This window comes from Cherax quadricarinatus, chromosome 3, assembly GCF_038502225.1.
Source record: "Cherax quadricarinatus isolate ZL_2023a chromosome 3, ASM3850222v1, whole genome shotgun sequence".
Taxonomy (NCBI): domain Eukaryota; kingdom Metazoa; phylum Arthropoda; class Malacostraca; order Decapoda; family Parastacidae; genus Cherax; species Cherax quadricarinatus.
In genome coordinates, this window is record NC_091294.1 from 25,814,295 (window position 1) to 25,829,834 (window position 15,540).

The following is a 15,540-nucleotide window of genomic DNA, read 5'->3' on the forward strand; positions in this document are numbered from 1 at the left end:
ATGAACGAATGGGAACCTTTGTTTAGGCTTCAAACATTATTTGAACCTTTTACAATTGTTTTATATAAAACTGTTTAGAACTTAACCAAATCTAACCCAATATAATCAAGGGATGTGACATAATTCCACTGTGATCCCTAAATGGATAATTCTATGAATTGGTAGATGTTAGAAAATTTGATCATTATCGTTAGAATACACCATAATTAATTTTTACACTAATAGCTATATATGAATGATGGTATATAGAAGAAATAAGCTCAATTTCCCTCAGCGGTCGCTAGCCTAAAAAAAATTTTCCAGGAGGCCCAGCTTGAACACCTCAGAAAGTCATTTACACCTAATAGCCTGGAAGTAACAGGAAGGTGAGAGTGTTGGTATTATTTCAAGGGCGCTGTGATACCCAGAAAATGTGTGTAGATAGAGGAAATATGAGAAGTAATGGTTGTGGTTGTGGGGAGCAGTAAGGTTGTATGGTTCCCGGGAGTACCACTGTTACCACTCCAGTAGTAAACAAACACAATGGCGGAGGACCTCAGCTTGCAGACCTATACTGTGCAGCTGGAACAGGTGGGTCTACGAGGATGCTGTGGGCGTCGGGAGGGCGGCATGGGCGTGGAGAAGGTCTGGTGCACCTCTGAGGTTAGGAGGGGAAACTGGGAAGGTGGGCAGCCCCTCCTCGGGGACGAGCAGAGACAGACATCGGGGTCAGTCACTGCTGCTGAGGAGGCTCGGTAAATTGTAACTTATTATACACTTCCCTCGGAGGAAGGGAGCTTTCCTGCTGATGGACGGCTCTTGATCCGAGGAATGTTAGCTACCTTTCCCTTAATTTTAGCTTGACTAACCCTCATTCTCTAGGCTCGATACGACTCGTACGGGTGGAAACATATCACAGAAAAAAACGGATAAAAATTTGGAAAACGAATTTAGTGAATTTAACCTAGTTAGATTACATTAGGTTAGTTTACAATAGGTTTACATTAGGTTATATTACATTAGGTTAGGTTACATTACATTAGGTTACATTATATTAGGTTAGTGTAAGTTAGGTTAGATTACTTTCTGTTAGGATAGCTTAAGTTTGATTAAATTAGTTTTGCTGACACTGTCTAACTACAAGCAACCTGCAGTGCTCTAAAGCCCTTGTGGCTTAGCGCTTCTTTTTGATTATAATAATAATAATACAAGCAACCTATAACTTTTTTCCATACCTAAAACTGTGACTTTTGTTCCGCGATTTTTTTTTAAATCTTACTTTATTAACTGTGATTTTATTGCATAGATTTAGTAGTTATATCAATACTGACAGACTATGGAAATAGTCACCTATGCCAAACTGCACATTTCATTATGGGATATTTTGATCATTGGGGACCTTATCAATCCAATACAGATCATGGAATAAACACACAATATATACCAGAGCAGTAGAGAAAGGTCAAGTGAATTAAGTGGGCATAGGTCTTGCAAGGTCAGGTGTCAGTGCACGAGTTGTCCACCATCAGGGACCTAGTTTAAAAAAATCAGTTAATACAGGGATCCCTTAAATTCAACTTCAAACATACTTGGAATAAATCAATAACCAATCAGTGATCTTAATATTTTGTCATTTATAAGTCTTGCATTTTATAGGTGGAAGCAGCACTCACCTCTGATCCAACAAATGCTGAACTGCTGAAGCTGAAGAGTGACCTGCAGGAGGTGATAAAGCTCACAAAAAATCTCATTGATACACAAGGTTGGAATAGTTCATACCTTAGTTTCTTTGTGTTGAATATATTAAATGGAACTTTATACCCGTGTGAAGTTTATAAGATTTGTTTCTACATTGAGACTAATGAGAAAAGTGTCATTATGTATTTATTTGTTAGACTCAATTTTTTAAGTACCAAGAATTAGGAAGGCTGTGGTAATGTGTGACAAGGTCAAGGTCATGTCACCAGCAGAAATGTTGTGTACTTGTGAGTCTTTGTATCAGATTTCAGAACTTGTGATTTGATGCTGAGCAGTGAATCACTTAATGTCCATTCCTGCCTTTTTTTGTTGAATGGCTTCTCAGAATGTAGTTGATTTAAGGTTAAGTAAATGTTTAGATCTCAATAATGGTTAAGGATATATTGTATTCAAATCTTTGAGATGCTTAAGAAAATATTTCATTCAAATCTTAGTGGTGGTTAAGAAAATATATAAATCTAAATGGTCATCAAGTGCACTTGAAGTCTTTTTCATGGTAACTTTCTTCGCAGCCAATTCAGCGACAAGCACATCTAGTCTAAGCTCCAAAGAGAGCAGTAGTGAGCCTGCACCCATCAGAGCATGGAATGTTGGTGATGAATGCATGGCCATCTGGTCTGAAGACTCCCAGTGGTAGGTTTGTTCAATGTTTTATGGATTTTAAAGTCGGCCAATGTGTCACGTTAATAGTCTGTTCATTCTTCCCACCTAATATCAAAACTCTTCATCCTTAACTCCTGGCAAGGTATGCTATACCTTGAACTCTTTCTTACAATGCAATAAATCTCCCCCTCTTCTCTACCAATGGTAGACTTGTATTTTAAAAATACGTATATGGTAAATCATGTTATAATGCAATTTCACATAGCATAATTTTTGTTGCAATGTGATCTAAAAAGTGCAGCCAAAAAATTCGATCACATATGTAAATCTTAATATTATGTGTATTATGGTCATAACCCCAAAATCTTAGTTTTTGGGCTTATGACCATAATACACATAATATGACTAATGGTTTATGACCAATGTAAAATTTGGATAGTATGGTTTATGACCAATGTAAAATTTGGATAGTATGTACCATAATTTTTTTTAGTCAGCTCTGGATTTAAGCCAGAGCATGTCCACTAGACAAGCACTGTTCTCAAAATTTTGTATTACTCACAAATGCTTTCACTTTACAGACCCCAAAAATTGAAATTTCTCTCCTTGTCTAAATTTAAAAAAGAATATAGATTGAAAGAGTTTATTTTCCTGGAGGTAATGAAACAAAAAGAAAATTTTTCTTATCAGTACATGTACTTATGGAGATATAGAGCCGTGAAGTTGAAGGTCAGTGATCCACTGACAGCAACATTAGCGATTGCCTCACGCTCCACATGTTTCTACATTATTATTTTGTACTTTCTGGAGGGGTTTCCTAGCTTTTTACATTTTCCAGTAACTTTCGTGGCCCGTGAGACCCATATCATACACAATGAACATATATCCATATGATGTATGTAACACAGTACCTGCACTAATAGTGTCATCAGTACAGTGTTTACAAAACATTATTATTGTTCACAGCTACATATGTTGCACATTACTACTGTTCTAGCATTTATGTACATATATACAGGAACTGGTCATGCTCCTAGAGCTGTTGCAGTCTGTGGGACACCTTGAAACACTTCTCCATATACAGCTGTGTTTTGCACATTTCTACATGTTAAATATGTGTCTGCACTTTGCTTGGTGATTTATTGTGTGTGTACAGACATAACGTCTCTTTTGTGATGCTCTGAGTGTCACTTTCGGTCATTATACAGTGGAACCTCAGTATTCATATGTCCTAATATTTGTACAACTCGATATTCATCTAACTTTTTTTTTTTTTTTAAATTTGACTTGGTATTTGGATGTTGCCCTGATATTCAACCTAAACAAAATGGTCCATCTGGACATCTGACAAAAACAAAGCATCATGTACTCAGTCTCTCATCAGCTTTTGCTCATTAAGCATTGTTCGTACAAGCTCTGTGAAACTTTTTGGTATTTCATTGGCCCCCAAAAGAGAGTAGTGACCCAAACAAGCCTAAAAGGAAAGCAGTGAGAATGACAGTTAGTGTAAAAAGAACTCATTGCGAAGTGGGAAAGTGAAACATGTTTGTTGGAGCTGGCCCCTCATTGTGGTATGGCGAAATTCACAATATCATCCTTATTGAAAAATAAAGAGGTAATAAAAGGGGCTGATGTGGTGAAAGGAGTGAAAATTCTTGCTCTGAAAGGTCACAGTTAATTGAAGAAATGGAAACGCTTTTGTTAGTATGGTTTAATGAAAAACAATTGGCTACTTGCAGTGTTTCTTAAACAATAATCTGAAAAAACAAAGCAGTTGTGTAGTGATCTTAGGCAAGACACCTCAGGAAACTGTTGAATTTATGGCAAGTAGGTTAAAAAGAGGAGTGGGATTTATAATATAGTAAAGTATGGGGAGGCTGCCAGGGTTAGCAGAGATGAAGCTGAAAAGTTTGCTAAGGAATGTAAAACCTGCATAAACATTGAGAGATTTATTCTTCAACAAGTTTTTAACCCTTTCAGGGTCCGTGCCGTAGATCTATGGCTTCATGTCGGGGGTCCAAACCGTAGATCTACGCCATGAGCTCAGCTCACTCTGATAAGCTGTGAGAAGTAAATTTGGGTCTAGATATGAGAGAATACATCTATATGGTATGTGTGCACCACATAAAACAAATCCTGCAGCAAACAGTGCATAATGAGAGAAAAAACTGAGACCGTAATTTTCGATTAAAACAGCAAGTTTGCATTGTTTTTTCGTATGTTTTTTATAGTTGTATTTGTGATTTTTTGGCCTCATTTGATAGAATGGAAGATATATTACAGAAATAGAGATGATATTGATTGGTTTTCGTATTGAAAATGGCTTGAAACTGAGCTCAAAGCAGGGGAAATGTTAAATTTTTGCAGATGTTCAAGAGTAAACAAATGACCTTACACATCAGCTGGTGGATCTAATATACATTCACAAATGTGCTGATATTATTTATACAATTATTACAATATTGCATGACAGTAAATCTTCTACTTTTTGGTTTTGAAGAAAAATTCATTATGTAAATAAAAATCAAAATGGAATTCATTTGTAAAGCCTGAAAATGTAACTAATGAACAGAGAAAAATGTTAGTTTAGTGCCGGGAATGCCTGCATTGTTTATTCTGGACCCTATTTTGAAATTGGAATACATATTTTGAACTATGCACTAAATTGGCCAAATTACCAATTTCCAATCACATTTTGTAGTTGAAACAGTTGAGTTGGCAATTTCTTGTGCTCAGTCGATAGAATAGAAGCAATACTAGTGAAATAGATAAGAATTTGGTCGACTGGAATAAGGTAATTGGCCTAAAATGGTAGTCAAAGTCGACAAAATTGCCAATGTGTAAATATCGCTGACACGTCAAAATTCGCGAGAGCATAATTTCGTCAATTTTTCATCAAATTTCGTACTTTTTGTTTTATTACCTTCAGAAAAAGATTCTCTACCATTTCATAAGAAAAAATAAAAATTATTTTTTGAAAATTCTTGGACCCTGGTGCGCACTTTGAAATTTGACCTCTGGACCCTGAAAGGGTTAATTGTGATGAAACCGGCCGCTTTTGGAAAAGAATGCCTAAGAGAACCTACACACAAGAAGAAAAATCATTACTAGGACACAAACCCATGAAAGACAGGCTAACACGTGGTAATCCTAGTGGGGACTGCAAAATTAAACCGTTGCCAGTCTACCACTCTAAAAATCCAAGGGTGTCTAAGAAAAACAATTTGATAAAAAGTAAACTTAGTATAATGTGGAGGGCTAATAGTAAAGCTTGGGTAACAAGGTAGTTCTTCACTGAATGGATGTATGAAGTATTTGCCCTAAGTGTGAAACAGTATCTTGCAGAAAAAAATTACCATTAAGGGCACTTCTGGTAATGGACAATGCTCCTGCTCACCCTCCAGGCTTGGAGGAAAATTTGGTGGATGAATACAGCTTCAATAAAGTGAAGTTCTTGCCCCCTAACATCTCTCCTCTTATCCAACCCATGGACCAGCAGGTAATTTCCAATTTTAAGAAACTTTACACAGAAACACTGCTTACCCTTAGGGAATTTTGGTAAAACCATTTTAATATCCTCCAATGTTTATGGATAATAGACAAAGCCTGGGGGTAAGTTTCTTTCAGGACTCTGAACTCTGCCTGGAAGAAATTGTGACCAGACTGTGTGTCCGTCAGAGATTTTAAAGGCTTTGTAGTGAAGGATATTGTTTCTCTGGGCCAGTCCATGGGTTTGAAAATGGACGATGAGGGTGTAGAAGAGTTGGAGGATCACAAGAATGGGCTAACCACAGAAGAACTTCAAGACCTGCACAAGAAGCAGTATCCTAACATTACTGTTATGGATGGGAACATCAGCCTATTCAATGACAATATTCTTGACCACTTAAGAAAACTTTTGAAAAGTCATCAAAAGCAGGCAACATTGGACAGCTTCTTTAGCAAAGAAAAAAAAATAAATGTTAGTGAGTCCCCATCATCTTCAAGTGCTACTGCACAGAGACAGAAAAAGGAAAAAAACACTAGACGGGGAGTTACCTCCACCTTTCTCTTAGGCCATCAGCACTCCTCAGTAGAGTGCAGTTAAATTTTAATTTATTACATGTATTTATTGTTTTCATATTTTTAGTAAGCTATATGGGAAAACGGGGTTACTAGCCCATTGCTCCTGGCATTTTAGTTGACTTTTACAACACGCATGACTTAGGGAGGAAAGATTCTTATTCCACTTCCCCATGGATATGAAAGGAAAAGTAATAAGATAAACAATAAGAAGATTGGTGTCCGGTTAGTTGGACTTGAGTCCTGGAAGTGGGAAGTACAATGCCTGCACTCTAAAGGAAGGGTTTGTGATATTGGCAGTATGGAGGGACATCTAAACTGTCGTATCTGGGTGCCTCTGGAAAGAGTGAAAGTGTTGAATGATGATGAAAGTATTTTTCTTTCTGGGGTTTTCTTTCTTTTTGGGTCACCCTGCCTTGGTGGGAAATGGCCAACATGTTAAAAAAAAAAAAAGATTGTTTTTATAATTTTCATGTATTATTATACAGGTTTAAGTAAGCAATATTTTCATGTAAATTGTTTTATAATTGATAATTTTTGGGGGTCTGGAATGGATTAATCCAGTTTACATTATTTCTTACTGGAAAAATTTATTTAATATTCATACAACTCACTATTCGAACAGCCTCCTGGAATGGATTAAGTTCGAATATCTAGGTACCACTGTATGTTTGAAACCAAAGAACTCCTCAGTTTCATAATTATTATTGTAGGAGCAGTCGGTGGGAAATACAACTCGTTTATTTTGCCTGGGAGTGAAGGCTGTGTGTCCATGTAGCATGGCGAACACGTTGTACCAAATACAGTGGACCCCCGAGTTTCGTGATTAATCCGTTCCGGAGAGCCCACTGAAGGTCGAAATTCACGAAACTCGAAACCATTTTTCTCTGTAAGAAATAATGGAAATAAAATTAATCCGTTCCAGACACCCAAAAATATTAAAATATTTTTTTTTTTTAAATTAAATAAAGATTTACATAATGAAAACAATCAGAAATCAAGTACATACATTTAAAAAAATAATAATAACATTACACTTACCTTTACTGAAGACTTCTGCGTGGATGGAAGACGGGAGGAGGGGATAGGAGGAATGTGTACAGTATTTTTTGGAAGGAGAATCTCCTTCCATTAGGACTTCAGGTATGAAGTCCATATCTGGGGCTACTTCCCTTCTTCTTTTAATGCCACTGGGACCAGCTTGAGAATCACTGGACCCCTGTCGCACAAAATATCTGTCCAGAGAGGTCTGTTTCTGGCATTTCTTTAAGATTTGTCTGAAGTGGGACACAACACTGTCATTGTACATGTTGCCAATACGGCCTGCAACAGCTTTGTTAGGGTGAAGTTCATCCATAAATGTTTGCACTTCAGTCCACTTTCCAAAAATGTCCTTAATCTTCGAAGAAGGCACATTCCTCCATCTCTCTTCCTTCTCCTCTGCAGCAGTTTCCTGAGCTGTGATCTGTTGCTGTTGCAGATGAAGCTCTTGCAGCTCTTCAGTGGTTAGCTCTTCCCTGTGGTCCTCCACCAACTCTTCCACATCCTCACCACTCACCTCCAACCCCAGGGACATCCCCAATGCCACAATAGTTTCCACAACTGGCGTAGGTTCCTTAGGGTCAGCCACAAACCCTTCAAAATCCCTCTCTTGTACACAATCTGGCCACAAATTTCTCCAAGCAGAGTTCAAAGTCCTGGAAGTCACTCCCTCCCAAGACTTACCTCTTAGGGTCAATTCAGTGTCTGAGGTCACTTCAAAGCACTTTTGAAACACTGCTTTGGTGTAGAGTTTTTTGAAGTTTGAAATGACCTGCTGGTCCATGGGCTGGAGGAGAGGAGTTGTATTAGGGGGCAAGAACTTCACTGTGATGAAACTAAACTCCTCCACTATTTGCTCTTCCAAGTCTGGAGGATGAGCAGGAGCATTGTCCATTACCAGGAGGCACTTGAGTGGCAATTTATTTTCCAGAAGGCATTTCTTCACACTGGGGCCAAACACTTCATTAAACCAGTCTAGGAAAATTCCCCTTGTGACTCATGCCTTACTGTTAGCCTTCCACATCACACACAAATTAATCTTGGCGCCACTGTATTTCTTGAACACTGGGATTTTCAGAGTGATACACCAGTAAAGGCTTCACTTTAAAATCCCCACTAGCATTACTACAAAACATGAGAGTAAGCCTGTCTTTCATAGGCTTGTGTCCTGGGAGTGCCGCTTCCTCCTGCGTGATGTAGGTCCTCTTTGGCATTTTCTTCCAGAAGAGGCCTGTTTCGTCACAATTAAACACTTGCTGGGGTTTGAATTCTCCAGTGTCTACGCACTCCTTAAACTCCTGTACAAACTTCTCAGCTGCTTTTTTGTCAGAACTGGCAGCCTCACCATGCCTTATCACACTGTGAATGCCACTACGCTTCTTAAATCTCTCAAACCAACCTTTACTGGCCTTAAAATCACAAGCATCACCACTTGTTGCAGGCATGTTCTTAACGAGATCGTCATGCAACTGCCTTGCCTTTTCACATATTATCGACTTCGTAACACTATCTCCAGCTAACTGTTTTTCGGTAATCCACAACAACAAAAACCTCTCCACTTCTTCGAGGATTTGTGATCTCCTTTTTGTCAGCATATCCACCCCTTTTGCAACAACAGCACACTTTATTTCCTTTCCTTTCACCACGATCGAAGTGATGGTTGAATGGGGCTTGCCATATATCCTGGCAAGCTCTGTAACACGCACTCCACTCTCATATTTTTCAATGATTTCCTTCTTGAATTCGATCGTGTTTCTCACTTTCTTTACCAAAAGGCTTGCACTAGCTTTCCTTGGGCTCGTGGTGACTTATTTAGCAGTTGTAATCACAAAAAACAATGGATTATTACGTATGAACCCGTGGGGTGATGGTCACGTGTTGGTAAACAATGGCACACTGAGCGTGAGTGGTGTGAGAGACTGGCTTTGTGTGTGCGGTGATGGGCGGACGGGTACCGGACTGTCGCCGAAACACGAGTTTTTTACGAAACTCGAGGCCAAATTTTTCCAAAAAAACTCGCCAAAGGTCAAATTTCACGAAAGTCGAGGCTGCCGAAATTCGAGGTCCACTGTGCATACTGACCACACATTCTCATTCTTTCATATGTAGACGTACCAGGCCTCTCCCGCTAAATTTAAAGCCGCTAGAATTTAGGCATAGATCTATGTCAAGGTCCTTGGCATCAATGACTTGTTTCTGTGGAACAACAACTGAAAGGGTTAATTTTTGTAAAACGCCTTCATAAAAATTTTGAAGAAAATATTGTGTGTGCATCAATATCGGGTATAGATAAAAGTTCAGTATCACTCATTATCACCATTACACTGTAGTTAAACATTCTCATGCTTTTTTATGCTGATGTGTCTACTCAAGTTGTTTGTCTACAGCTGCTGAACGTGGTGATCAGTAACAGATAAAGTGCTTAAATGAGAAAGTTGTTAAGTGCAGCCTGACTGCCCAAACACATCACATATTTTAGAGATTTCCTACACCTTGCTATGTAAGGCAAAATAGTATTTATTTAATTGTCTGATAAAATGAAGGAAATTGTATAGGGGAAGTCTCCTGCCAGCTGCTGCCCTGTTAACTAATTATCAATTATCAACATAGCATTAATATTGTAAGAGAGTTAGAGGCACGCTGCTTCCTTGCTGACTCCGGTTTTGCTTCAGCCATTGCATGTGGTTTAACAAGTGCCTTACTATCTCCTCTACTAAACATAACTTTATCTGCCCCTCACATATAGGTCATATGAAATAAAAATTATACTAGTCCAGGATAAATATGGAAAAAATCCCAAAACATCAAACCAACAGAAAACCAAAAGTGCCTAAAAGTAGCATCACAGGAAAAGATAATTTTTAGTATTTTAGATTCTGTGGCAAACAATATGCAGATTTGAATGTTTTAGTAGCTGGTAATGCCTCTCCATGACAGTCTCAGTGGAAAAATTAAGAGATACTGTGCGGTGAGCGAGAAAGAAAGTACAGTGGACCCCCGGTTAACGAACTTTTTTCATTCCAGTAGTATGTTCAGGTGCCAGTACTGACCGAATTTTTTCCCATAAGGAATATTGTGAAGTAGATTAGTCCATTTCAGACCCCCAAACATACACGTACAAACGCACTTACATAAATACACTTACATAATTGGTCGCATTTGGAGGTGATCGTTAAGCGGGGGTCCACTGTACTGTAATAAATATTGTTTTATATTTCAGTACAAAATCTTTCAAGGAAGAAAAAGCTAAGTTGTGTGCAAAATTGTCTCTTGCAGTAAAGCACTTCATAATTAACTTGCTATCATCTGAATCTTCAGTCACTGGCCTTTTTTTTTTTTTTTGTTTGTTTTTGTTTTTAACGTCGGTCGTCTCCCACCGAGGCAGGGTGACCCAAAAAAAAAAGAAAATCCCCAAAATGAAAACACTTTCATCATCATTCAACACTTTCACCTCACTCATACATTATCACTGTCTTTTCAGAGGTGCTCAGATATGACAGTTTAGAAGTCCCTCCAAACTGCCTATACCCCAAACCCCTCCTTTAAAGTGCAGGCATTGCACTTCCATTTCCAGGACTCAAGTCCGGCTAACCGGTAAACAAACTGTTATAGATGACAAATTGTTTTATTGTTTTTCTTGCAACTACAGCACATACTGAGGCATGATGTGGTACACCTGCAATGAATTACAGACAGTAGGGAAGGATGAAGGAACTGGGGGTAGATCACATATATATATATGCCTGGATAGTAAAGCATCAGTAATTGTTAAAAGAAGTCACATATGAATTACTGGAGTAACAAAGTTTTCTGTGTACAGAATTGTTCATTATTGTCGTTTTCAAACAGTCTCGTGTATCTACCACAATTTGTAAATAAACTTACCGTTCTCTACTTTCTAACTCAATTTCAGTTTTTATTACAGTACAGTAATCCTTCAGTTTTTTGAACCTCGATTTAATGGACTTCAGTAATAATAGAGAAATCCACAGGATGAATTGATTCAGAAACAACATTCCAAGTCCATTGGTTATATAATAGTCATTGCTATAATTACAAAAAAAAAAATCTCATTGACTACTATATCCATTACTGGCCACATGCTTCCTCCTATTAGTCTGTTAAATTGAGGGTTAACTGTCAGTAAACTGTATGCACTGTAGTGCTTTTTTTTTTTTTTTTTTTTTTAACATTAATTAGATTTGCAGGATAATCGACATTGGTGATTATCCTTAACCCCCATTAGATCATTAAATCGTGGTTTTACTGCATTCATTTTTTTCAGTGTCCTTCATCAGTCACAGTTAGTTTACTACAATTTGGTAAGGCAGTGTGACTTATTTTTCTACTGCTGACAAGTACTTAGTGTGTCAGCTGATCACCTGAGTTATATCTAACTCTGTCTGAGGACCAATGTTAACCCTCTCCATGCTCAGCAGATGCTTCAAATAATGACTAACAGAACGTAAAGTAAGTTAGTACAATAGTACAAAAAAGTTTTTCTGATTTCATGGTGTCTGGAATGTAACCTTATTTTAATTATGTTCTTGACTTTACATAACACTATTTTATATTATGTGCTGATTTTCCAGAATGTAAACCACACATTATCAGAGGATTTACTGTCCAGTACACGTATAATTACAGTGGAACCTCATTTTTCGGCCACTTTGTTTATCGGCTGATTCATATTTAGGCCAGTTTTTAGGCGGAAATTTTGCTCCGTATTTCGGCCGTTGCCTCGTATGTCGGCCGTATTAGACGCATTAGCCCGCCTCTCCCGTTGGGACGCCAGGCTTTGGTGAGTCAGTCTCCCTTTGTCTGTTGGCAAGTGAGCATGTACTATGCGCATTCATCCAAACATTTCCTTAAAATCCTTTTTGGTGGTTTTTATTAAGTGCAACTGTGAAATAAGCCATCATGGGCCCCAAGAAAGTTCCTAGTAAAGTTCCTTTGGTAAAGAAAGTGAGAAACATGATGGAATTAAAGAAGGAAGTACTAATAGAAAAATATGAGAGTGGTGTACAGGTGCTGGAACTTGCCAGGATGTATGGCAAAAACAAATCAACAATCACTTCTATCCTGGCAAAGAAAGAACAAATCAAGGAAGCTGATGTGACAATAATGTGGCAATAGGGGTAAACCTGTTTACAAAAAAAAGATCACAAACAAATGAAGATATGGAGTTGTTGTTGTTGTTGTGGATCAGGGAAAAACAGTTAGTGGGAGATGGTGTTTCAGAGACGATCACTTGTGAAAAGGCAAGGCAATTGCATGACGATCTTGTAAAGAAAATGCCTGGTACTAATGATGATGTTAGGGAATTTAAGGCCAACAGAGGCTGGTTTGAGAGATTTAAGAAATGTAGTGGCATACACAGTGTTGTAAGGTATGGGGAGGCTGCATGTTCTAAGAAACGTGCTTCTGAAAAATTTGTGCAGGAATTCAAGGGGTATGTAGAGGCTGAAGAATTCCATCCCCAGTAAGTGTTCACTTGTGACAAAACAGGCCTCTTTTTGGAAGAAAGTGCCAAAGAGGACCTACATCATGGAGGAGGAAAAGGCACTGCCAGGGCACAAGCCTATGAAAGACAGACTAACTCTTGTTCTCTGCTAACACTAGTGGGGATTGCAAAGTGAAGCCTCTACTAGTGTATCACTCTGAAAATCCCAGTGTGTTCAAGAAAAACAGTGTCGTCAAGAGTAAATTGTGTGTGATGTGGAAAGTTAATCATAAGGCATGGGTCACAAGGCAACTTTTCATTGACTGGGTCCATGAAGTGTTTGGCCTGAGTGTGAAAAAATACCTCCTGGAAAATAAATTGCCACTCGAGTGCCTCCTGGTAATGGACAACGCTCTTGCTCATCCTCCAAACTTGGAGGAGTATAAAGCTGCAGTATGACCTAAAGGTCATACTGCAGCTTTATGCATCATTAGTAAGGCCTCACCTAGATTATGCAGCTCAGTTCTGGTCTCCATATTACAGAATGGACATAAATTCGTTAGAAAACATTCAGCGTAGGATGACTAAATTAATACATAGCATTAGAAATCTTCCTTATGAAGAAAGATTGAAGACTCTTAAGTTACATTCACTTGTTAGACGAAGAATGAGGGGAGACCTGATCGAGGTGTATAAGTGGAAGATAGGTGTTAATAAAGGGGATATTAATAAGGTCTTAAGGATATCTCTCCAAAAGAGAACCCGCAGTAATGGATTTAAATTGGATAAGTTTAGATTTAGAAAGGACATAGGAAAGTATTTGTTTGGAAATAGGGTGGTTGATGAGTGGAACAGTCTACCTAGTTGGGTTATTGAGGCTAAAACTTTGGGTAGCTTCAAGTTTAGGTTGGATAAGTACATGAGTGGGAGGGGTTGGATTTGAGTGGGACTTGCACATCAGAGCTTATTTCTTGGGTAGCATTGAAAATTGGGTTGGGCAAATGTTTTGTTAGTGGGATGAATTGTAAAGGACCTGCCAACAGGCCTGCTGCAGTGTTCCTCCTTTCTTATGTTCTTATGTCTAGGGATTTCCGTTTTATAACGATGAAGTTCTTGCCTCGTAACACCGCTCCTCTCATCCAGCCCATAGACCAGCAGGTCATTTCTAACTTCAAAAAACTCTACACAAAATCAGTGTTTCAAAAGTGCTTTGAAGTGACCTCAGACACTGAATTGACCCTAAGAGAGTTCTGGAGGAATCACTTCAATATCCTCCATTGCATAAGCCTTATAGGTAAGGCTAGGCAGGGTGTGACTTCCAGGACTTTGAACTCTTCTTTGAGACAATTGTGGCCAGACTGTGTCCTCAAGAAGGATTTTGAAGAGTTGAGGCTAACCCTGACTCTGTCGACCCTCTGCCTGTTGTGGAATCTATTGTGGCACTGGGGAAGTCCATGGGGTTGGATGTGAGTGGCGAGGATATGGAAGAATTGGTAGAGGACCACAGGGAAGAGCTAACCAATGAAGAGCTGTAACACCTTCAACTGGAACAGCAACAGATCACAGCTGAGGAACTTGCTTCAGAGGAGGAGGAGGAGGAGGAGAGAGGAAAAGATGTGCCTTCTTTAGTGATTAAGGACATTTGTGCAAAGTGGAATGAGGTGCAAACTTTTGTGGAGAAATATCACCCTTACCAAGCTGAAACAATCCATATCTGCAACATGTTCAGTGACAAAACCTTGTCCCATTTTAGTGAAATCTTAGAGATGCCAGAAACAGAGCACTCTGGACAGTTATTTTGTGCAACAGGGGTCCAGTGACTCTCAAGCTGGTCCTAGTGGCATTAAAGACAAAAAAGGGAAGTAACCCCAGGCCTTATGAAGGGGGATTCCCTTTCCAAACTATAATCTGCCCTCCCTCTCTCCTCCCTGTCTTCCATAAGCCAACAAGTCTTCAATAGTGATTTAAATGTTCTTAACTTATTTTGTTTAGTTCTCATTGTTTTGTGTATGTAAAACTATAATTAGTCTTTAAAAATGTATTTTTTGTGAATATTTTTGGGTGTCTGGAACGGATTAATTTTTTTTTTCTTTTCTTTTCTTTTTTTAACAAGTCGGGCATCTCCCACCGAGGCAGGGTGACCCAAAAAGAAAGAAAATCCCCAGAAAGAAAATATTCTCATCATCATTCAGCACTTTCACTTCACTCACACATAATCGCTGTTTTTGCAGAGGTGCTCAGAATACAGTAATTTACATTAATTCTTATGGGAAATATTTCTTTGAATTTAGGTCGTTTTGAATTTAGGCCAACCTTCTGGAACATATTACGGCCAAAAAACAAGGTTCCACTGTATAAAGCACTTTGTTTATTTTAACAAAAAAAATTGTACAAAATTCCTAGAAAAATTTATGCTTATGGTGGTAAATAGCACAGGAATGTAATAAAAGAATTTTGTGTAAAAAAAATTGCCTGTATTGTGGGGAGACTGAAGTTATGCTGCACATATTTTATTTATTTATTTTCATCACACAGGCTGTCTCCCACAAAAGCAGGGTGACCTAAAAAGTAAAACAAAAATTTTTCCTTTTATATGTAGTAATTTATACAGGAGAAAGGGTTTATGCCATACATACGATTATTTTATTTCCCCA

The 15,540-nt window shown here is 38.4% G+C and overlaps 1 protein-coding gene across 1 annotated transcript in view; it reads left to right on the forward strand.

The window, feature by feature from the left end:
- Window positions 1-414: 414 nt before the first annotated feature.
- Window positions 415-15,540, forward strand: part of LOC128706529 (survival of motor neuron-related-splicing factor 30-like) — a 64,364-nt gene continuing 49,238 nt past the window's right edge. The window contains exons 1-3 of the mRNA XM_070090863.1: window positions 415-570; window positions 1,636-1,741; window positions 2,250-2,370. Coding sequence (XP_069946964.1) covers window positions 523-570; window positions 1,636-1,741; window positions 2,250-2,370 — 275 coding nt within the window. The 5' untranslated portion in view covers window positions 415-522. The remainder of the gene's footprint in view (window positions 571-1,635; window positions 1,742-2,249; window positions 2,371-15,540) is intronic.